At 45.6% G+C, this 23,567-nt stretch overlaps 1 protein-coding gene across 8 annotated transcripts in view; it reads right to left on the bottom strand.

Annotated features, from left to right (window-relative positions):
* Window positions 1-12,324: 12,324 nt before the first annotated feature.
* adamts6 (ADAM metallopeptidase with thrombospondin type 1 motif, 6) overlaps window positions 12,325-23,567 on the bottom strand; it is a 126,490-nt gene continuing 115,247 nt past the window's right edge. For 7 of the 8 annotated variants that reach the window (XM_060909059.1, XM_060909060.1, XM_060909053.1 and 4 more), the window contains 2 exons: window positions 22,151-22,307; window positions 12,325-15,884 (listed from right to left, as the gene is read on the bottom strand). In XM_060909059.1, the coding sequence (XP_060765042.1) occupies window positions 15,775-15,884; window positions 22,151-22,307 (267 nt within the window). In that variant the 3' untranslated portion in view covers window positions 12,325-15,774. The remainder of the gene's footprint in view (window positions 15,885-22,150; window positions 22,308-23,567) is intronic. The other variant, XR_009651569.1, reaches the window with a different exon arrangement.

The following is a 23,567-nucleotide window of genomic DNA, read 5'->3' as shown; positions in this document are numbered from 1 at the left end:
GCAGTTGGGTTTTACTCTCGTGATGAAGGGTCAGTTGGGTTTTATTCTCGTGATGAAGGGGGCCGTTTGGTTTTACTCTCGTGATGAAGGGGGCAGTTGGGTTTTATTCTCGTGATGAAGGGGACAGTTGGGTTTTACTCTTGTGATGAAGGGGCAGTTGGGTTTTACTCTCGTGATGAAGGGGGCAGTTGGGTTTTATTCTCGTGATGAAGAGGTCAGTTGGGTTTTACTCTCGTGATGAAGGGGGCAGTTGGGTTTTACTCTCGTGATGAAGGGGGCAGTTGGGTTTTACTCTCGTGATGAAGGGAGCAGTTGGGTTTTATTCTCGTGATGAAGAGGGCAGTTGGGTTTTACTTTCGTGATGAAATGGGCAGTTGGGTTTAATTCTCATGATGAAGGGGGCAGTTGGGTTTTACTCTCGAGATGAAGGCGCAGTTGGGTTTTATTCTCGTGATGAAGGGGGCCGTTGGGTTTTACTCTCGCAATGAAGGGGCAGTTGGGTTTTATTCTCGTGATGAAGGGGGCAATTGGGTTTTACTCTCGCGATGAAGGGGGCAGTTGGGTTTAACTCTCGCGATGAAGGGGCAGTTGGGTTTTATTCTCGCGATGAAGGGGGCAGTTGGGTTTTATTCTCGTGATGAAGGGGGCAGTTGGGTTTTACTCTCGTGATGAAGGGGGCAGTTGGGTTTTACTTTCGTGATGAAATGGTCAATCGGGTTTTATTCTCGTGATGAAGGGGGCAGTTTGGTTTTACTCTCGTGATGAAGGGGGCAGTTGGGTCTTATTCTCGTGATGAAGGGGGCAATTGAGTTTTACTCTCCTGATGAAGGGGGCAGTTGGGTTTTACTCTCCTGATGAGGGGGGCAGTTGGGTTTTACTCTCCTGATGAAGGGGGCAATTGAGTTTTACTCACGTGATGAAGGGGGCAGTTGGGTTTTACTCTCGTGATGAAGGGGGCAGTTGGGTTTTATTCTAGTGATGAAGGGGGCCGTTGGGTTTTATTCTCGTGATGAAGGGGGCAGTTGGGTTTTACTATCGTGATGAAGGAGGCAGTTGGGTTTTATTCTCGTGATGAAGGGGGCAGTTGGGTTTTACTCTCGCGATGAAGGGGGCAGTTGGGTTTTATTCTCGTGATGAAGGGGGCCATTGGGTTTTATTCTCGTGATGAAGGGGGCAGTTGGGTTTTACTCTCGTGATGAAGGGGGCAGTTGGGTTTTATTCTCGTGATGAAGGGGGCAGTTTTGTTTTACTCTCGTGATGAAGGGGGCAGTTGGGTTTTACTCTCGTGATGAAGGGGGCAGTTGGGTTTTACTCTCGTGATGAAGGGGGCAGTTGGGTTTTACTCTCGTGATGAAGGGGGCAGTTGGGTTTTATTCTCGTGATGAAGGGGGCAGTTGGGTTTTACTCTCGTGATGAAGGGGGCAGTTGGGTTTTATTCTCGTGATGAAGGGGGCAGTTGGGTTTTACTCTCGTGATGAAGGGGGCAGTTGGGTTTTATTCTCGTGCTGAAGGGGGCAGTTGGGTTTTACTCTCGTGATGAAGGGGGCAGTTGGGTTTTAGTCTCGTGATGAAGGGGGCAGTTGGGTTTTACTCTCGTGATGAAGGGGGCAGTTGGGTTTTACTCTCGTGATGAAGGGGGCAGTTTGGTTTTACTCTCGTGATGAACGGGGCAGTTGGGTTTTATTCTCGTGATGAAGAGGGCAGTAGGGTTTTACTTTCGTGATGAAATGGGCAGTTGGGTTTTATTCTCGTGATGAAGGGGGCAGTTGGGTTTTACTCTCGTGATGAAGGGGCAGTTGGGTTTTATTCTCGTGATGAAGGGGGCCGTTGGGTTTTACTCTCGTGATGAAGGGGGCAGTTGGGTTTTATTCTCGTGATGAAGGGGGCAGATGGGTTTTACTCTTGTGATGAAGGGGCAGTTGGGTTTTATTCTCGTGATGAAGGGGGCCGTTGGGTTTTACTCTCGTGATGAAGGGGGCAGTTGGATTTTACTCTCGCGATGAAGGGGGCAGTTGGGTTTTACTCTCGCGATGAAGGGGGCAGTTGGGTTTTACTCTCGTGATGAAGCGGGCAGTTGGGTTTTATTCTCGTGATGAAGGGGGCAGTTGGGTTTAATTCTCGTGATGAAGGGGGCAGTTGGGTTTTACTCTCGTGATGAAGGGGGCAGTTGGGTTTTACTCTCGTGATGAAGGGGGCAGTTGGGTTTTACTCTCGTGATGAAGGGGGCAGTTTGGTTTCACTCTCGTGATGAAGGGGGCCGTTGGGTTTTACTCTCGTGATGAAGGGGCAGTTGGGTTTTACTCTCGTGATGAAGGGGGCAGTTGGGTTTTACTCTCGTGATGAAGGGGGCAGTTGGGTTTTACTCTCGTGATGAAGGGGGCAGTTGGGTTTTATTCTCGTGATGAAGGGGGCAGTTGGGTTGTACTCTCGTGATGAAGGGGGCAGTTGGGTTTTACTCTCGTGATGAAGGGGGAAGTTGGGTTTTACTCTCGTGATGAAGGGGGCAGTTGGGTTTTACTCTCGTGATGAAGGGGGCAGTTGGGTTTTACTCTCGTGATGAAGGAGGCAGTTGGGTTTTATTCTCGTGATGAAGGGGGCAGTTGGGTTTTACTCTCGTGATGAAGGGGGCAGTTGGGTTTTACTCTCGTGATGAAGGGGGCAGTTGGGTTTTACTCTCGTGATGAAGGGGGCAGTTGGGTTTTACTCTCGTGATGAAGGGGGCAGTTGGGTTTTATTCTCGTGATGAAGGGGGCAGTTGGGTTTTATTCTCGTGATGAAGGGGGCAGTTGGGTTTTACTCTCGTGATGAAGAGGGCAGTTGGGTTTTACTCTCGTGATGAAGGGGGCAGTTGGGTTTTACTCTCGTGATGAAGGGGGCAGTTGGGTTTTACTCTCGTGATGAAGGGGGCAGTTGGGTTTTACTCTCGTGATGAAGGGGGCAGGTGGGTTTTACTCTCGTGATGAAGGGGGCAGTTGGGTTTTACTCTTGTGATGAAGGGGGCCGTTGGGTTTTATTCTCGTGATGAAGGGGTCAGTTGGGTTTTACTCTCGTGATGAAGGGGGCAGTTGGGTTTTACTCTCGTGATGAAGGGGGCAGGTGGGTTTTACTCTCGTGATGAATGGGGCATTTGGGTTTTACTCTCGTGATGAAGGGGGCAGTTGGGTTTTATTCTCGTGATGAAGGGGTCAGTTGGGTTTTACTCTCGTGATGAAGGGGGCAGTTGGGTTTTACTCTCATGATGATGGGGGCAGTTGGGTTTTACTCTCGTGATGAAGGGGGCAGTTGGGTTTTATTCTCGTGATGAAGGGGGCAGTAGTGTTTTACTTTCGTGATGAAATGGGCAGTTGGATTTTATTCTCGTGATGAAGGGGGCAGTTGGGTTTTACTCTTGTGATGAAGGGGCAGTTGGGTTTTATTCTCGTGATGAAGGGGGCAGTTGGGTTTTACTCTCGTGATGAAGGGGGCAGTTGGGTTTTACTCTCGTGATGAAGGGGGCAGTTGGGTTTTACTCTCGTGATGAAGGGGGCAGTTGGGTTTTATTCTCGTGATGAAGGGGGCAGTTGGGTTTTATTCTCGTGATGACGGGGGCCGTTGGGTTTTATTCTCGTGAAGAAGGGGGCAGTTGGGTTTTATTCTCGTGATGAAGGGGGGCAGTTGGGTTTTACTCTCGTGCCGAAGGGGGCAGTTGGGTTTTATTCTCGTGACGAAGGGGCAGTTAGGTTTTATTCTCGTGACGAAGGGGGCAGTTGGGTTTTACTTTCGTGACGAAGGGGGCAGTTGGGTTTTATTCTCGTGATGAAGGGGGCAGTTGGGTTTTATTCTCGTGATGAAGGGGGCAGTTGGGTTGTACTTTCGTGATGAAGGGGGCAGTTGGGTTTTACTCTCGTGATGAAGGGGGCAGTTGGGTTTTATTCTCGTGATGAAGGGGCAGTTGGGTTTTACTCTCGTGATGAAGGGGGCAGTTGGGTTTTACTCTCGTGATGAAGGGGGCAGTTGGGTTTTACTCTCGTGATGAAGGGGGCAGTTGGGTTTTATTCTCGTGATGAAGGGGGCCGTTGGGTTTTACTCTCGTGATGAAGGGGGCAGTTGGGTTTTACTCTCGTGATGAAGGAGGCAGTTGGGTTTTATTCTCGTGATGAAGGGGGCAGTTGGGTTTTACTCTCGTGATGAAGGGGGCAGTTGGGTTTTAGTCTCGTGATGAAGGGGGCAGTTGGGTTTTACTCTCGTGATGAAGGGGGCAGTTGGGTTTTACTCTCGTGATGAAGGGGGCAGTTGGGTTTTACTCTCGTGATGAAGGGGGCAGGTGGGTTTTACTCTCGTGATGAAGGGGGCATTTGGGTTTTACTCTCGTGATGAAGGGGGCAGTTGGGTTTTATTCTCGTGATGAAGGGGTCAGTTGGGTTTTACCCTCGTGATGAAGGGGGCAGTTGGGTTTTACTCTCATGATGATGGGGGCAGTTGGGTTTTACTCTCGTGTTGAAGGGGGCAGTTGGGTTTTATTCTCGTGATGAAGGGGGCAGTAGTGTTTTACTTTCGTGATGAAATGGGCAGTTGGGTTTTATTCTCGTGATGAAGGGGGCAGTTGGGTTTTACTCTTGTGATGAAGGGGCAGTTGGGTTTTATTCTCGTGATGAAGGGGGCCGTTGGGTTTTATTCTCGTGATGAAGGGGGCAGTTGGGTTGTACTTTCGTGATGAAGGGGGCAGTTGGGTTTTACTCTCGTGATGAAGGGGGCAGTTGGGTTTTATTCTCGTGATGAAGGGGCAGTTGGGTTTTACTCTCGTGATGAAGGGGGCAGTTGGGTTTTACTCTCGTGATGAAGGGGGCAGTTGGGTTTTACTCTCGTGATGAAGGGGGCAGTTGGGTTTTACTCTCGTGATGAAGGGGGCAGTTGGGTTTTATTCTCGTGATGAAGGGGGCCGTTGGGTTTTACTCTCGTGATGAAGGGGGCAGTTGGGTTTTACTCTCGTGATGAAGGAGGCAGTTGGGTTTTATTCTCGTGATGAAGGGGGCAGTTGGGTTTTACTCTCGTGATGAAGGGGGCAGTTGGGTTTTAGTCTCGTGATGAAGGGGGCAGTTGGGTTTTACTCTCGTGATGAAGGGGGCAGTTGGGTTTTACTCTCGTGATGAAGGGGGCAGTTGGGTTTTACTCTCGTGATGAAGGGGGCAGGTGGGTTTTACTCTCGTGATGAAGGGGGCATTTGGGTTTTACTCTCGTGATGAAGGGGGCAGTTGGGTTTTATTCTCGTGATGAAGGGGTCAGTTGGGTTTTACTCTCGTGATGAAGGGGGCAGTTGGGTTTTACTCTCATGATGATGGGGGCAGTTGGGTTTTACTCTCGTGATGAAGGGGGCAGTTGGGTTTTACTCTCGTGATGAAGGGGGCAGTTGGGTTTTATTCTCGTGATGAAGGGGGCAGTAGTGTTTTACTTTCGTGATGAAATGGGCAGTTGGGTTTTATTCTCGTGATGAAGGGGGCAGTTGGGTTTTACTCTTGTGATGAAGGGGCAGTTGGGTTTTATTCTCGTGATGAAGGGGGCAGTTGGGTTTTACTCTCGTGATGAAGGGGGCAGTTGGGTTTTACTCTCGTGATGAAGGGGGCAGTTGGGTTTTACTCTCGTGATGAAGGGGGCAGTTGGGTTTTATTCTCGTGATGAAGGGGGCAGTTGGGTTTTATTCTCGTGATGACGGGGGCCGTTGGGTTTTATTCTCGTGAAGAAGGGGGCAGTTGGGTTTTATTCTCGTGATGAAGGGGGGCAGTTGGGTTTTACTCTCGTGACGAAGGGGGCAGTTGGGTTTTATTCTCGTGACGAAGGGGCAGTTGGGTTTTATTCTCGTGACGAAGGGGGCAGTTGGGTTTTACTTTCGTGACGAAGGGGGCAGTTGGGTTTTATTCTCGTGATGAAGGGGGCAGTTGGGTTTTATTCTCGTGATGAAGGGGGCAGTTGGGTTGTACTTTCGTGATGAAGGGGGCAGTTGGGTTTTACTCTCGTGATGAAGGGGGCAGTTGGGTTTTATTCTCGTGATGAAGGGGCAGTTGGGTTTTACTCTCGTGATGAAGGGGGCAGTTGGGTTTTACTCTCGTGATGAAGGGGGCAGTTGGGTTTTACTCTCGTGATGAAGGGGGCAGTTGGGTTTTACTCTCGTGATGAAGGGGGCAGTTGGGTTTTATTCTCGTGATGAAGGGGGCCGTTGGGTTTTACTCTCGTGATGAAGGGGGCAGTTGGGTTTTACTCTCGTGATGAAGGAGGCAGTTGGGTTTTATTCTCGTGATGAAGGGGGCAGTTGGGTTTTACTCTCGTGATGAAGGGTCAGTTGGGTTTTACTCTCGTGATGAAGGGGGCAGTTGGGTTTTACTCTCGTGATGAAGGGGGCAGTTGGGTTTTACTCTCGTGTTGAAGGGGGCAGTTGGGTTTTACTCTCGTGATGAAGGGGGCAGTTGGGTTTTACTCTCGCGATGAAGGGGGCAGTTGGGTTTTACTCTCGCGATGAAGGGGGCAGTTGGCTTTTACTCTCGCGATGAAGGGGGCAGTTGGGTTTTACTCTCGCGATGAAGGGGGCAGTTGGCTTTTACTCTCGCGATGAAGGGGGCAGTTGGGTTTTACTCTCGCGATGAAGGGGGCAGTTGGGTTTTAGTCTCGCGATGAAGGGGGCAGTTGGGTTTTAGTCTCGCGATGAAGGGGGCAGTTGGGTTTTACTCTCGCGATGAAGGGGGCAGTTGGGTTTTTCTCTCGCGATGAAGTGGGCAGTTGGGTTTTACTCTCGCGATGAAGGGGGCAGTTGGGTTTTACTCTCGCGATTAAGGGGGCAGTTGGGTTTTACTCTCGCGATGAAGGGGGCAGTTGGGTTTTATTCTCGCGATGAAGGGGGCAGTTGGGTTTTACTCTCGCGATGAAGGGGGCAGTTGGGTTTTAGTCTCGCGATGAAGGGGGCAGTTGGGTTTTACTCTCGCGATGAAGGGGGCAGTTGGGTTTTACTCTCGCGATGAAGGGGGCAGTTGGGTTTTACTCTCGCGATAAAGGGGGCAGTTTGGTTTTACTCTCGCGATGAAGGGGGCAGTTGGGTTTTAGTCTCGCGATGAAGGGGGCAGTTGGGTTTTACTCTCGCGATGAAGGGGGCAGTTGGGTTTTACTCTCGCGATGAAGGGGGCAGTTGGGTTTTAGTCTCGCGATGAAGGGGGCAGTTGGGTTTTACTCTCGCGATGATGGGGGCAGTTGGGTTTTACTCTCGCGATGAAGGGGGCAGTTGGGTTTTACTCTCGCGATGAAGGGGGCAGTTGGGTTTTACTCTCGCGATGAAGGGGGCAGTTGGGTTTTATTCTCGTGATGAAGGGGGCAGTTGGGTTTTATTCTCGTGATGAAGGGGGCCGTTGGGTTTTATTCTCGTGAAGAAGGGGGCAGTTGGGTTTTATTCTCGTGATGAAGGGGGCCGTTGGGTTTTACTCTCGTGATGAAGGGGGCAGTTGGGTTTTACTCTCGTGATGAAGGGGGCAGTTGGGTTTTACTCTCGTGATGAAGGGGGCAGTTGGGTTTTATTCTCGTGATGAAGGGGGCAGTTGGGTTTTACTCTCGTGATGAAGGGGGCAGTTGGGTTTTATTCTCGTGATGAAGGGGGCAGTTGAGTTTTACTCTCGTGATGAAGGGTCAGTTGGGTTTTACTCTCGTGATGAAGGGGGCAGTTGGGTTTTACTCTCGTGATGAAGGGGGCAGTTGGGTTTTACTCTCGTGTTGAAGGGGGCAGTTGGGTTTTACTCTCGTGATGAAGGGGGCAGTTGGGTTTTACTCTCGTGATGAAGGGGGCAGTTGGGTTTTACTCTCGTGATGAAGGGGGCAGTTGGGTTTTATTCTCGTGATGAAGGGGGCAATTGGGTTTTATTCTCGTGATGACGGGGGCCTTTGGGTTTTATTCTCGTGAAGAAGGGGGCAGTTGGGTTTTATTCTCGTGACGAAGGGGGGCAGTTGGGTTTTACTCTCGTGACGAAGGGGGCAGTTGGGTTTTATTCTCGTGACGAAGGGGCAGTTGGGTTTTATTCTCGTGACGAAGAGGGCAGTTGGGTTTTACTTTCGTGACGAAGGGGGCAGTTGGGTTTTATTCTCGTGACGAAGAGGGCAGTTGGGTTTTACTTTCGTGACGAAGGGGGCAGTTGGGTTTCATTCTCGTGACGAAGGGGGCAGTTGGGTTTTATTCTCGTGACGAAGGGGGCCGTTGGGTTTTACTCTCGTGACGATGGGGGCAGTTGGGTTTTATTCTCGTGTTGAAGGGCGCAGTTGGGTTTTACTCTCGTGATCAAGGGGGCCGTTGGGTTTTACTCTCGTGATGAAGGGGGCCGTTGGGTTTTATTCTCGTGATGAAGGGGGCAGTTGGGTTTTATTCTCGTGATGAAGGGGGCAGTTGGGTTTTACTCTCGTGATGAAGGGGGCAGTTGGGTTTTACTCTCGTGATGAAGGGGGCCGTTGGGTTTTACTCTCGTGATGAAGGGGGCCGATGGGTTTTACTCTCGTGATGAAGGGGGCAGTTGGGTTTTACTCTCGTGATGAAGGGGGCCGTTGGGTTTTACTCTCGTGATGAAGGGGGCCGTTGGGTTTTAATCTCGTGATGAAGGGGGCAGTTGGGTTTTACTCTCGTGATGAAGGGGGCCGTTGGGTTTTACTCTCGTGATGAAGGGGGCAGTTGGGTTTTACTCTCGTGATGAAGGGGGCAGTTGGGTTTTACTCTCCTGATGAAGGGGGCAGTTGGGTTTTATTCTCCTGATGAAGGGGGCCGTTGAGTTTTACTCTCGTGATGAAGGGGGCTGTTGAGTTTTATTCTCCTGATGAAGGGGGCAGTTGGGTTTTATTCTCCTGATGAAGGGGGCAGTTGGGTTTTACTCTCGTGATGAAGGGGGGAGTTGGGTTTTAATCTCGTGATGAAGGGGGCAGTTGGGTTTTACTCTCGTGATGAAGGGGGGAGTTGGGTTTTACTCTCGTGATGAAGGGGGGAGTTGGGTTTTACTCTCGTGATGAAGGGGGCCGTTGGGTTTTACTCTCGTGATGAAGGGGGGAGTTGGGTTTTACTCTCGTGATGAAGGGGGGAGTTGGGTTTTACTCTCGTGATGAAGGGGGCCGTTGGGTTTTACTCTCGTGATGAAGGCGGCCGTTGGGTTTTACTCTCGTGATGAAGGGGGGAGTTGGGTTTTACTCTCGTGATGAAGGGGGGAGTTGGGTTTTACTCTCGTGATGAAGGGGGCCGTTGGGTTTTACTCTCGTGATGAAGGGGGCCGTTGGGTTTTACTCTCGTGATGAAGGGGGCAGTTGGGTTTTACTCTCGTGATGAAGGGGGCAGTTGAGTTTTACTCTCCAGATGAAGGGGGCAGTTGGGTTTTATTCTCCTGATGAAGGGGCCAGTTGGGTTTTATTCTCGTGATGAAGGGGGCAGTTGGGTTTTACTCTCGTGATGAAGGGGGCAGTTGAGTTTTACTCTCCTGATGACGGGGGCAGTTGGGTTTTACTCTCCTGATGAAGGGGGCAGTTGGGTTTTATTCTCGTGATGAAGGGGGCAGTTGGGTTTTATTCTCGTGATGAAGGGGGCAGTTGGGTTTTACTCTCGTGATGAAGGGGGCAGTTGGGTTTTCTTCTCCTGATGAAGGGGCAGTTGGGTTTTATTCTCCTGATGAAGAGATTTGAAACAGAGGAACTTTAGAACACAGTTGGTTGCTTTCAGGAATCTGGGTGATGTTTATGTTTTTATTTATTTCTCTTCAGTAAAAAGTTTGTTCTTTTTTACTGTTTAAATATAAAATATCACAAACAGAAAGAGTCCCTGTGGGGGCAGGTGGGGTTTAAAACAGTCTCTGCTTAAAGAAACCTGTTGTTCTGGACAGCGGATTCTGCTTTTTGTGATTAAGCTCATAATAAACAGAGGAAATGTTACAGATGATGGTGAAGCTCGAGCTCCTTCACTGCCAGATGATAAATAATCTTTCTGGAGTTGGCGCTGGAGCTCCATGACCTGGGCAGTTCGAGTCATTTCAGGGTTTTTGCCAGGTGATGCAAAACTGTGTGAAAATGAGGCGCATTTTGGATTCCCTGATTAAATTTCATGAACTCTCATTAAACTGCTTCTGATGGTGTTATAAACGGCTTTATGATTCCCTCATCAATCCACATCAGGCTGGATTTTAATTTGCTTTTGTTTGGAATATCAGCCATGAGGCTGAACACAGACAGGAACTTGATCCTGAATTACAGTCTGTTCCTGTAACACGCACTGCAGCAGCTCCTCCGTCTCCTCTCTTGACTCTCAGCAGGTGTGTTATTGGTTCGGACCCTACAGCTGTGCTCTTTCTCACTCCTGTCCTCACTCTAAACCCACTGTTGCTAAATAATGCTGGTGTTTTGTTTGCATTTGCAGCCACAACAGACTGAACGCCAGCATGAAGCGCTTGGCAGTCTGGAGTTCATTCTTTAAGGGTGAGATCTTTGTGCAGATTCCAGTTTGGCTGCACAAACAGCACGTTCAGATGGTTTTGTGGTCTGGGCATCGCTGTGTGTTGTGTTTGAACAACGTGTTGGCATAGTACCCTGTGGATATACATTCGGATTGGCTAATCAAAGGAACCCAGAGAGAATCCAGAACATCTCCTTTCCCAGTTTTGTGCAAATTAAAGTGCTGAGGTCGTTGCTTGGTTGAATCAGACGTTTAGGACACGGTCCACGTTGTACCCACAGCATTGACATCCTTTGTTTCTCTGCATTACTTTAGAGGTAAACATCAGCTCGAGTACAAAATACAATCCAGAGCTGAACCTTTAATCATGGCTGTCCTGTTTGATGGCATCTGTACTCTGGCACTTCGCATCCCACCAGCGCAGCCTGAAAATGTCACCGTGTCTGTTTTGATGTCAATTAGGGACACCGTTGTCCCATCCGGCGCTGTGCGATGTGGAAAGAGCTGAGAGAAGTTTACAACAGCTAATCTGTTGAAGTCTGTTTACAAAGCTGTAGCATAAATAGCTAACTTGTCTCTCATTTTTGTGAAGCTCTTCACAAAACATGGCTAAGGCCAAAGCCAGGCCAGGACGCCTCACACAGCATCGTTATTTCCTCTGACGTCTGAGTGCATGGCTATAGTTTACAGAGAGATAAAGAGCGCAGGCGGTTCAGGCCGAGTGCCTCAGCTATCTCTCTCCGTCTTTATTGTGGCTGTGCTCAAAGCCGATGTGTAAACAAAGGAATCATGGCTGACAGTTGGAGGCCAGCTGCTGCAGCGCTGTGAACCCTCTCACCTTCTTTATGCCTCTCTTCTTTCCCTCGTTCCCTCTTGCTCACTTCTTCACTCTGGAGGCTTTAAAGCATCTCCATCACTCAGGGTTTGTAAATTGGTATCGTTAGACAGAGCAGGTTGATCAGCAGGACTCTTACCCACAGCTCCTTTGTACTCCGCTAACTGGAACGCAGTGGTTGATTTTTAAGTGAATTTCCCCGGATTATGAAGCAGAGGTAGTGTTACGACCCCAGAGGTGATTATTTTCCACTAATAGCAAGTGCTTTATTCCTCTTATACTACAGCAAGTTAGTTCCTGTTCTCACTGATTGTTATAGCAGCTATAAACAGTCATTCCCTCACCAGATTCTCTTTACTCTCTCAACTTTAAGGCAGGAAGCAAAGCAATTTGTTCCATCATGTTACTGAGAAACTAAGAAGAAGAGTGTAAACTCCTCTGTGCTGAAGATCTCAGAGATCGTATAGTTCCAGCTTCACCTCTGACTGTTACACAGCACTCACACTGGAGACTCCTTACAGACACATTAAACAAATTCCTCCTTACAGAGAACTTCACACTATAATAATAGTTTTTTAAAAATCTGTTTAATCCCAAAGCCTGGGGTTGTGAGGTTCGATCACTGCCTGTTACACGGCTCTACACCACTCATCTGTTTAATTACTGTAGTATTTATTTAATCATTACATTTAATGGCATTTAGCAGATGCTCTTATCCAGAGTGACATACCGTATAACAGACCCAGAGCAGCCTGGGGAGCAGTTGGGGGTTTGGTGCCTTGCTCAAGGGCCACTTTAGCCATTCCTGCTCATCCAGGGAATCAAACCAGCGACCTTTTGGTCCCAAAGCTCCTTCTCTTATCATTAGGCCATGAGTGCTTCAAACATATCCTTTCAGGTGAAGTTTCTCACTCATCCTTCATGGAAATAATGTTTGATATCTTGGGACCACAACATGACTCTTTATAACGGAGTCACACCAGTGTTTTTCTAGTGAATCCCAAACCCCAGAGTGTTCAGGTAGAGCAGAGATCAGGTGATGAGAAACACATCTTCACTGCAGCCAAACCCTTTAACATTCTCTTTATTCGGGATTCATTACATACTGTACGCTTCACCAATAATAGTGTACAAGCCAAAGCTTCAGACTGTTACAGGTACTGTGGGATTATTGATTGATTGATTGATCAATTTCTTTTGCTTATCATCTGTAAACTGATATTTTTTTCTTTTAGAGGACTCCCTCTTTGACAAAACACAACACTTCACCAGAACATGCATACAAACATTCACACATTCTTCAGGCCACTAAAGCATTTAAACACACACTTCGCGATGGTGCTGTGGGAAACTTGAGCTCTTCCCCACAGACTGAAACACGGTGACGGTGGTGACGGGAATCATTTCACTGCATCGTATATTTTTTTGGTTTTCAGTTTGCATGCCGTGAAACATGTATGACAAGTGACACATGGAAATAAATTAGCATATAATTTACAATCGTAAACTTAGAAACAGTGTACCAACATTTAACACTGAATATAAAATACAAGCAATTTATCGCAAATGGAAAAACAAAACAATAAAAATGCTCACTTCTATAGGTACAGGATAAGTGATGTGACATTCAGAGACACGAGTTCACAGCGATGAGGAGTGAGTACCAGGTCCATGTCTGTCCTCTGTTTTTGGGAATCGTTCAAAGTAATCTTTTACTTCAAGCCTCAGGATTTTTGGTGTCTGGCTGTTCAACGTTCACTCGAATAAAAGTCCCAGTTTAAACATTTTATAACACAAAAACACAACTGTTCTGATGTTGTATTGGTGGCTACAACAGAGTAGCAGCAGCAAAAAGTTAGCACAGTTTGTTGGATGGGCCGTGGTCCTTTTACTCCTCGACCTTTGCTTCTTGGAATCTTGGATGAGTTTCTGGTGATTGATCAGATGCACGTTTGATGTTCTGTTTGCACTGAGAGCATGGAGGATTGCGTTGGGGTTTACACAACTCTGGAACCTGCCTTACCAACTCAATAATCAGTACAGTGTGAGGTAAAACAACAAACAAGCCCAAGATTGTCCTCCTTTAAAGGTTGTTGAGACGTGAAGCTCTTGTTAGCACCAGTGGACTGAAAGGATCATCTTGAGAAGGTGAAAAGAAGGAGGGAATAAAATGGGGGGAAGCACCACTGAGCACGGAGGGTTCTGTGAAGTGTGTTTCCAACGGGGAACGAGGGAGAGCACGTGTCTGGAGGAGGTAGCGGATGTCAGAGCTCTGGCGTGTCCTCCCTAAACATCTTGACCATTTATTTTTATCTCCAGTCGGTTGGTGACGGAGACACGCAGCAGCAGATCAGCTGCACACGGTCACGATCCTCGAGCCTCTCCGCCGGCGAGGAAGTGGGCGTGTGACTGTGTCTGGATTTTTTTTCCTGCTGTAAATGAATTCATATCCTTTCATTATAGCACACAATGTCTTTCAGACCCCAGGCATTTTAAACAGTACAAAAATATCACGGATTTGAAGATTCTTTTCTTAAAAAACAAAAACAAGCAGAACGTCTGTGTTTCCTTGACGGAGGTTTGGTGCTGTTCCATCCTCCTTTACCCTCTAATGGGATTTTCAGACTGTGTTCCAGTGTCACAAACACAATGGTGGAATTCTTTGGCCCATGGTCATGTGACTTGACTTTAGTAAAACAGGTGGCCCCACGGCTGGAACATCTGGAATCCTAACACTCAAGCACCAAACAGCACCGGTGCTGCATCTGCAGCGTACTGAGCACCTTTTACTCCAGCCGCAGGTTTTACAGAAATCCAACAATTAAAAATGCCACTGAGTGCGATTACGGGAAGTTTATAAAGTGTTATATGGGGGCCGTGTGGAGTTAATCATCTCTAACGTCTGTCTGCAGAGTGATGGTGGATGTTGAGCTGAGCTACAGGATGTGGACAAAATAACAGAAACGCCATGTGAACAGAACGAAGTCATGAAGGTGGTGTAAAAAATGGCGAGGTGAGTCTGATAGATGGCTGTGTTTGACACTTTATCAGGAGGAGTTTAAAATCTCCTGTTCCGTGGAAACGCTCTGATCAGTGGGATGAAATAAAACGAAAAGGGACACACTAAAGGGATTCACTTCTGCTCACAACTCGAGATGACGTTTAACCCTGCTAACCTCAAAACGAGAGCCATGCTGGGTTCGTGCGTTTCTGGACTTCAACATGGAGGGCGTTTATTATTACAGTTTCAGGACAACAGCAATTTGTGCGTACATTCACATTCTGAGCAGGAGCTCGCTAACATGCTAGCACAAACTAGCTGAATCGTGACCATGTTCTTCTTAAGTAGCTAACAAACTAGCGTCATTCACACACAACATGCTAGCGGCTAGCAGGATACGGTTAGCTGTTTACTGAAGCAGAAGTTTCCCTCCAGAAACACATCACACCAGGTACCAGGACCGAGAAATAATCATCCCTTTTCTTTCACTGCACAGCTTTTATTAAAATCCAGCTGAGAGAATTTCTAATTAATTAAAGTTTCCCATAATCTACACTGCTAACGCTAGCTGGATGGCTAACGTATGCTAACTGGATGGGACATTTCAGAAAACCTCTTTGAGCAATCATAGATTTATACTGAAAATTTTTGAAAGGTGTACCTTTTTCATATATAGTATGGAGGACACGCCCACTGATCATCAGTCGCACTTTATCCCAGCAGTAAGTTCATATATTTTAGTTGTTTCTTTATTTTGTCCACTTCTGTCAGTTCACAGTCTCAAAAATGTTTGGAAATGGGATTATATTAGGAGAATTCACTGCAGAGAGAGAGAGAGAGAGAGAGAGAGATCGGGTGAGAGAGAGACGGGGAGAGAGAGAGAGAGAGAGAGATGGGGTGAGAGAGAAAAGTGAGAGAGAGAGAGAGAGACGGGGAGAGAGAGAAAGTGAGAGAGAGAGAGAGAGAGAGAGAGAGATGGGGTGAGAGAGAAAAGTGAGAGAGAGAGAGAGAGAGAGACGGGGAGAGAGAAAGTGTGTGAGAGAGATGGGGTGAGAGAAAAAAGAGAGAGAGAGACGGGAGAGACATAGAGAAAGAAAGTGAGAGAGAGAGAGAGAGAGAGAGAGAGAGAGAGAGATGATGTGAAACACTTTTGGATATTACACAGTTATAATAAACCTCTTTAGCGGTGCCGCTTCTGCATATGATGTGTCCAGCACTTTGGATTACAGACAGACAGACAGACCAACATCAATAACAATAATAACAACAATAATAATTATTATTATAATAAAATAACAATAATGACCATATTATTAAGTTCCCACTTCACAGAAGTGAAAATAAAAATAAAATGTGTCAGCATGCTGCTGATCAGTGGTATGGGTTCCACAGGGCTGAAAAAGCGTGTGTGTGTGTGTGTGTGTGTGTGTGAGAGAGAGAAGAGAGAGAGAGAGAAATGAAGCAGCTCTGTCCTCCAGCCCACGTTGTCTGTCTCTCTCTCTCTCTGTGGGATCATCAGTGTCCTTGGCAGGTTTTGCAGCACATCTGTCTGAAGTAGGCACGGCTGCAGAATTTGAACTTCAGCACCAGCGGGCAGTACGCCACCTTGTTTACGTCTTTGCACTCTAAAGAGAGGAGGAAATGACAAGGAGGAAAAATGGAGAGGATTAGTGGAGGGTGTAGATAAAATTCCTTGTTTATAAAAGTCTGGATAAGCGATGAATGAGATTATTTTAATATTTAACCTTTAATGAACGACTGCACTGGCACTTTTCTGGATTTTTATTTTACGTTTTTTTCTCCTCACACTTTTGCCAACTACTAGTGCATCTCAAACAATTAGAACATCATGAAAAAGTTCAATATTTTCCATCAGTTATTTAAGAAAGTGAAAATTTAATATATTCTCAACTCATTCCATATAAACTAAAAGGTTTCAAACATTTTTCTATTTTAATTTTGATAATGATGGCCTACAGTGCAAAAAACCCCTCAAAATATGAGAGTATTTCATTTTGAGTTTCAGTAAAACAGTATAAATCCCATGTATCACTTGGTCTAGTTCAGTACATGCAAACCCAACCATGGGGAAGACTGCTGACTTGACAGTTTTCCAGAAGACAATCATCGACTCCCTCCACAAGGAGGATAAGCCACAGAAGGTCATTGCTGAAAAGGCTGGCTGAAAGAGGTGCACAAGCAACAGGGATGGATGAGTGCAGCCTTGAGAGGATCATCAAGAAACGTCAAGAACTTGGGAGAGCTTCACAAGGAGTGGACTGAGGCTGGTATCAGTGCATCAAGAGCCAACACACACAGACGTCTTCAGGAAAGGGGCTTCAACTGTCACATTCCTAATATCAAGCCCCTCCTGAACCAGCGACAACATCAGAAGCATCTTATCTGGGCTAAGGAGAGAAAGAAATGGACTGTTGCTCAGTCGTCCAAAGTCCTCTTTTCAGATGGAAATAAATTTTGCATTTCATTTAGAAATCACGGTTCTAGAGTCTGGAGGAAGAGTGGACAGGCACAGAATCCAAGGGGTTTGAAGCCCATTGTGAAGTTTCCAGTCTGTGATGATTTGGGTTGCCATGTCATCTGCTGGTGTTGGTCCACTGTATTTTATCAAGTCCAAAGTCAACACAGCCATCTACCAGGAGATTTTAGAGCACTTCATGTTTCCATCTGCTGACAAGCTTTATGGAGATGATGATTTCCTTTTCCAGCAGGACTTAGCACCTGCCCACAGTGCCAAAACTACTACCAAATGGTTTGCTGACCATGATATTACTGTTCTTGATTGGCCAGCCGACTTGCCTGACCTGAACCCCATAGAGAATCTATGGGGTATTGTCAAGAGGAAGATGAGATACACCCGACCCAAAAATACAGATACGCTGAAGGCCACTATCAAAGCAACTTGGGCTTCAGTAACACCTCAGCAGTGCCACAGACTGATCGCCTCCATGCCACACCGCATTGATACAGTAATTTGTGGTAAAGAAGCCCCAACCAAGTACTGAGTGTATAAATGAACACACTTCTCAGAAGTTGGACATTTCTGTATTGTAAATCCTTTTTTGATTGATCTTAGGAAATATTCTAATAATCTGAGAGACTGGATTTCTGATTTTTATGAGCTATAAGCCATAATCATCAAAATTAAAACAAACAAGGCTTGAAATAGTGAAATTCATTTCACTTTGTGTAATGAATATAGAATATATTAAAGTTTACCTTTTTAAATTAAATTATGAAAAAATAATTTTTCACAATATTCTAACTGCTTGAGATGCACCAGTAGCGTCTCTCCTCTCACACAGGCAGGGTGAAGGTGAACACACACAGTAACTGCATCTGCTCAGATGCACACTCGGGGGGAAGCACTATCTGCCCTCTTCTACATATACAAGCTCACAGATGCTCTGATTGGCTCATGTCATTGTGATGGAGACAGTGCAAGCCCCTCCCACACAGAGAGCACGGACAGTTCTGCTCTCATCATCAGGATACGGATTTACGATCTCTGGACAACAGACGACACTTTTCTGTAGCGCCTTTTATTTATTTATTTATCGTAGCGGGGGGGCGTGGTCAAGGGCAGGTGTGTGGAATAAGTGTTGTGTGCTGCAGTGAGCAGCGGTGGGGAGGATAAAATTGGTGTGTGTGTGTGAGAGAAAGTGCTTACCAACAAACAAAAAACAAAAGCATAAAGTCCGAAGCTTGATTCGTATTTCCTCATTTATTCACAATCCCACAAGAGTCATATTTACTTTTTATTTTGTTTGTTTACTTATTTATTGACTTACTTTTTTATTTACTAATGTACACATTTATTTATTTACTTACCTATTTGTAATCTATTTTTATCACACTGCTATCAAATCATTAAATGCGAGTGAAACGGATCCACACCAAGAGATTGTCTGATATACTCTCAGTTTTACGAAACATCATTTTTATCATGTGTATTTTTGTGTGTCAGTATTTTCTGGCGCTCGAAGGGAACAGAGGCCCACGGTGAGGACTGAAACTCCTCAGACAGTGGAGAGGGTTTTTTCTTGCTCTGATGGTGGGGGGAACACATGCAGCGTTTCAGATTAATTGATTTGAGAGGTGCCTGGAGCGCTCGGAGTCTGTACGAGATGAATGTTGCCAGTCGTCAGATTAAGGCTTATATTTCAGGTGTTTTGGAATCCAGACAGTAATCACCGCATGGGCAGGAGGCCATTTTTCATTCAGCAGCACTCCAGAACGTTCTGCTGCGACTCTTCGTTCCTAATGCATGCTGCAGCTCAGACAGTAATTACCGGCTCCTATAAATCTCCAGCGCCTGGTCCCCCGTCATGCTGAACACTCTGTAGTACCGTTAGTATTGTTGGTACCGTTAGTACTGTTGGGTTCAGTTTCATTCTACACCAGCGTCCACCTGATGTCTGTAAAGTCCTGCACTAATCTGTCATACACTCACTAACTGCTCTGGTGTTACTCATTTATAAACACGCTTGTTCAGGACTTTAGGGTTTATTTTTATTTATTTATTCAGAAATAAAGACACCAAACTGCACTTTTCCTTCAACAGCCGTGTTTTGTCCCTTTAATATATCGTGACAGGGTGGTGTGATGAAGTGCAGGCACTGTTACTTGTCTTCTACCACGGCAACTTTTTATTCATTAAAAAACATCATCATACTTTTTATGCGTTTATAGTTACATTTAATGTTCATGCCATTTAAGTTATAGCAGCTATAAACAGTCGTCTCCTCAGCACTCTCTCTTTATTCTCTCTCCAAGTTAATAAGAAAAAAAAAACATTTACATATTTTTTAAAAAATGTGTTGATTATCAGTGGAGTGTCTGCTGGACACGCCCCTGTGAACGAGCTGTTACTATAGAAATGATAACATATTAGAACGAGTGCATTAATATAAACCTGCACTACTGTCAGAGCTGCTGTTCGAGAGAATTACTCAAAACCTTCTTCTCTTCTGACCAGTCAGAGTTTGATGAAGAATACTGTTGTTAAATTTTTAAAGAAACCCTGAATGTTGTTGATTTTGTTCCTGCAGAATGTTTATTTTATTTCCAGACATAAGGATGTAAATTTCCTGAGCAGATAAACATTTCAGCATCTTCTACCAGCTGACTTTTTTTTTTCTTTTTCCCCCTGGAGGAAGCAGTAAGTATCTCGCTACACTTCACCCCTTGATGAGGCAGTGACACAGAAACTGGAACAACGTCTCGGAGGAATCATGAGGTTTGATCCTCAGCCTCGGCTCACTGCCATGTGTGAAGTAAAGCTCTGAGAACCTGAACTGCCTCGTCCCCATCAGAGCCTCTTCCCTTTTCAGATTCCTTCAAAGAAAATGCAGATGTTCCCTCACTGCTCTGTGTTAAGGCACAATTAAGCACAAGATGGGAGTTCATTTGGAGAACTGATCTGATGGAAATGAAAGCTGTTGAACAGTTTGGGCGCCAATAATTATTGCACTTTTCCACCAGACACTGTGTGACATCACTAGCCAGAGACATTATCAATAATCTGCACGACTTCCAGCTCTGCACACAAAGTGGGAATAGTTCTGTGTGTTCTTTGAGGAACAAGGAGCTGAAAATCTGATTTAGAGTTAAACAGGCAGGATGTGTTACTGCATCATAAACCGTAACGGCCAATCAGATTCTGATATGCAAATGACAGCAGAGCTGGTTTACTCGGGGACAGAAGCAGCCATGGATGTGGGTTTTTTTAAAGGGTTTTTCAAAGGTTCCTTATACCGTAGTTCTAGCTTTCCACAAGTGTTCTATGTTTCTAAAACAGAAAATAATTTTATGTCGGTTTCTAAACAGAACCTTTTGAGAACCTTTACATCAACAAACCAAACAGAGCTGGAGGACGCAACAAAGAAAGCTTCTTCTAAGTGTTCTATGTAAGGGCTCTAATATGTTCTGTTGTCCTACTCAGATGGTTAAGAATACATAGAACCTTTTAAAGATTCTCCCAAACAAACAAATCCAAGATCCTTTTATGGTTCTACTGAGACCCTTTTCAGGGACAAACAGAGGAACCCTTTGATAGAGTACACTCTCAGTGATAAAAGGGTTCTTCCAGAGTTATTTGGATGGTTGAACCCTCCCCTAATTGGATGGTTCTGGTGTCCTCAAGGATGGTCCAAGGACTTACACATGTTTCTTCTCTGGTTCTACATGGAATCTCTAAGGAAAATCTAGAGGGACAAATGGAGGGATAAAACGTCCTCCATTTTGTTCTGTTATTACAGGTGCTGGTCATATAATTAGAATATCATGAAAAAGTTGATTTATTTCAGTAATTCCATTCAAAAAGTGAAACTTGTATATTATATTCATTCATTACACACAGACTGATATATTTCAAGTGTTTATTTCTTTTAATTTTGATGATTATAACTGACAACTAATGAAAACCCCAAATTCAGTATCTCAGAAAATTAGAATATTACTTAAGACCAATACAAAAAAAGGATTTTTAGAAATGTTGGCCAACTGAAAAGTATGAACATGAAAAGTATGAGCATGTACAGCACTCAATACTTAGTTGGGGCTCCTTTTGCCTGAATGACTGCAGCAATGCGGCGTGGCATGGAGTCGATCAGTCTGTGGCACTGCTCAGGTGTTATTGAAGCCCAGGTTGCTCTGATAGTGGCCTTCAGCTCTTCTGCATTGTTGGGTCTGGCGTATCGCATCTTCCTCTTCACAATACCCCATAGATTTTCTATGGGGTTAAGGTCAGGCGAGTTTGCTGGCCAATTAAGAACAGGGATACCGTGGTCCTTAAACCAGGTACTGGTAGCTTTGGCACTGTGTGCAGGTGCCAAGTCCTGTTGGAAAATGAAATCTGCATCTCCATAAAGCTGGTCAGCAGCAGGAAGCATGAAATGCTCTAAAACTTCCTGGTAGATGGCTGCGTTGACCTTGGACCTCAGAAAACACAGTGGACCAACACCAGCAGATGACATGGCACCCCAAACCATCACTGACTGTGGAAACTTTACACTGGACCTCAAGCAACGTGGATTCTGTGCCTCTCCTCTCTTCCTCCAGACTCCGGGACCTTGATTTCCAAAGGAAATGCAAAATTTACTTTCATCAGAGAACATAACTTTGGACCACTCAGCAGCAGTCCAGTCCTTTTTGTCTTTAGCCCAGGCGAGACACTTCTGACGCTGTCTCTTGTTCAAGAGTGGCTTGACACAAGGAATGCGACAGCTGAAACCCGTGTCTTGCATACGTCTGTGCGTGGTGGTTCTTGAAGCACTGACTCCAGCTGCAGTCCACTCTTTGTGAATCTCCCCCACGTTTTTGAATGGGTTTTGTTTCACGATCCTCTCCAGGGTGCGGTTATCCCTATTGCTTGTACACTTTTTTCTACCACATCTTTTCCTTCCCTTCGCCTCTCTATTAATGTGCTCGGACACAGAGCTCTGTGAACAGCCAGCCTCTTTAGCAATGACCTTTTGTGTCTTGCCCTCCTTGTGCAAGGTGTCAATGGTCGTCTTTTGGACAACTGTCGAGTCAGCAGTCTTCCCCATGATCGTGTCGCCTACAGAACGAGACTGAGAGACCATTTAAAGGCCTTTGCAGGTGTTTTGAGTTAATTAGCTGATTAGAGTGCGGCACCAGGTGTCTTCAATTAGTTGTCAGTTATAATCATCAAAATTAAAAGAAATAAACACTTGAAATATATCAGTCTGTGTGTAATGAATGAATATATTATACAAGTTTCACTTTTTGAATGGAATTACTGAAATAAATCAACTTTTTCATGATATTCTAGTTATATGACCAGCACCTGTATTTGTTACTGCCATGTCAAGCAATTTAATGTTCATCTTAGAAAAGTCCTGGTACTCACCGTCACCATTGGAGATGGGTATGGCATCACATTTACTCTCACACGGCTGGATCATGCTGGGACGCAGAGTCTCGGGACAATCGTTAGATGGCTGTCCGGCGTAGGACAAGCACTGCACCGTCCGCATCTGCTGTCCTAGCCCACACTGTGCTGAACACTACACACACAGAGTACCTGTTAGTCCTGCCCATCTCACAGTTAGCTTCACAATACAGATGTTTAGCTTCACTCGGGACCCTACTCTGTTCCATCAAGACCACGCCTACTTTCACAGGACTGTTGCACCAGATGACCAATCACAGACCTTCTCCAACAGCCCTAAATACAATTCTGTGGCCTTTTATAATCCAGTGGCTTTATTTCTCTCAGATCTCACTGTGTCTCGGTGTTTAAAAGTTTGTGCTCCCGAATGCAGACTTTCTTTAACAGTTTTTATTTTGCATTTTCTTTCCTCACTCATAGAATTATCCTGGAAATGATGAAGAACATCAGCAGGCATGTGCTATGCAGCAGAGAAAACAGCTTATCTGTGTTTACATGGGTCCTCTGTCTGTCTGTCTGTCTGTCTGTCTTTTTATAGACATGCCCCCCAAAGCCTTTCACTCTGCCCATATCTCAGTCTGTTTGGAAAGTAAAACATGGTGGTAAGCGGTATGCGCCCAGCACAGCCAGATACCTTCACTGTGAGCAAAAGTCCACATTGTGCTTCCAAAAAATCCAGAATAAACATTTTGCAATTTTCAAAAATAGACAAACTGATTTCTGATGAAAGGTTTGAAGTTGGATGTGAAGCCAACAGTAGTGTTAAACTCCTTTCCAGTTTATAGGAATAAACACAATCTGTGTAAAGCATTTAACTGTTTAAATGTCTAACTTTACATCAGGAATGAAAGAGAAACATTTTTATCGCGTGTAAAGCCGAGTAAGGTCGTGCTTTGGATATTACACCTTTACAGAAATGTCTGTAATGCGAGTTAAATCCTGTGCAGCTAAAAAACAAAGAGAAACAGGACGGTGAAAGCACACGACCAGTTCACATTGTTATAGTGTTATAATTCGGTTGAAGGGTGGAGTGGAGAGGGGCGTGATGTCGGTACACTAATCATCGGTGTCTAAATAACTACGTAATCATTTAAAGTCCTTAATAAATAAACAGCCTGGGAATCAACATCATGATCCTCACTAATGCTAACTCAGCTCCACTTCCCATCGTAGATTCTGGGGCCACGGCTTTGTGTACATGTTGTTGTACTTCATCTTCTTCAGCACTAGAGCTCCAATCTCGATGAATCTTAACTAATGCTCCTTTAAGATCCTGAAGATTGTGGCCAGAAAAGTGTGCAAAAGGGACAGATTTTTATTTAAGGCATAAATTAGCATGAGTGAGTTTGTCTCCTGTGTCTTATGTTTTCATCAT

Source organism: Neoarius graeffei, chromosome 25, assembly GCF_027579695.1.
Source record: "Neoarius graeffei isolate fNeoGra1 chromosome 25, fNeoGra1.pri, whole genome shotgun sequence".
Lineage (NCBI taxonomy): Eukaryota > Metazoa > Chordata > Actinopteri > Siluriformes > Ariidae > Neoarius > Neoarius graeffei.
The sequence above is the reverse complement of the archived record's forward strand: the minus strand, read 5'-3'. Positions and strand labels throughout refer to the sequence as shown.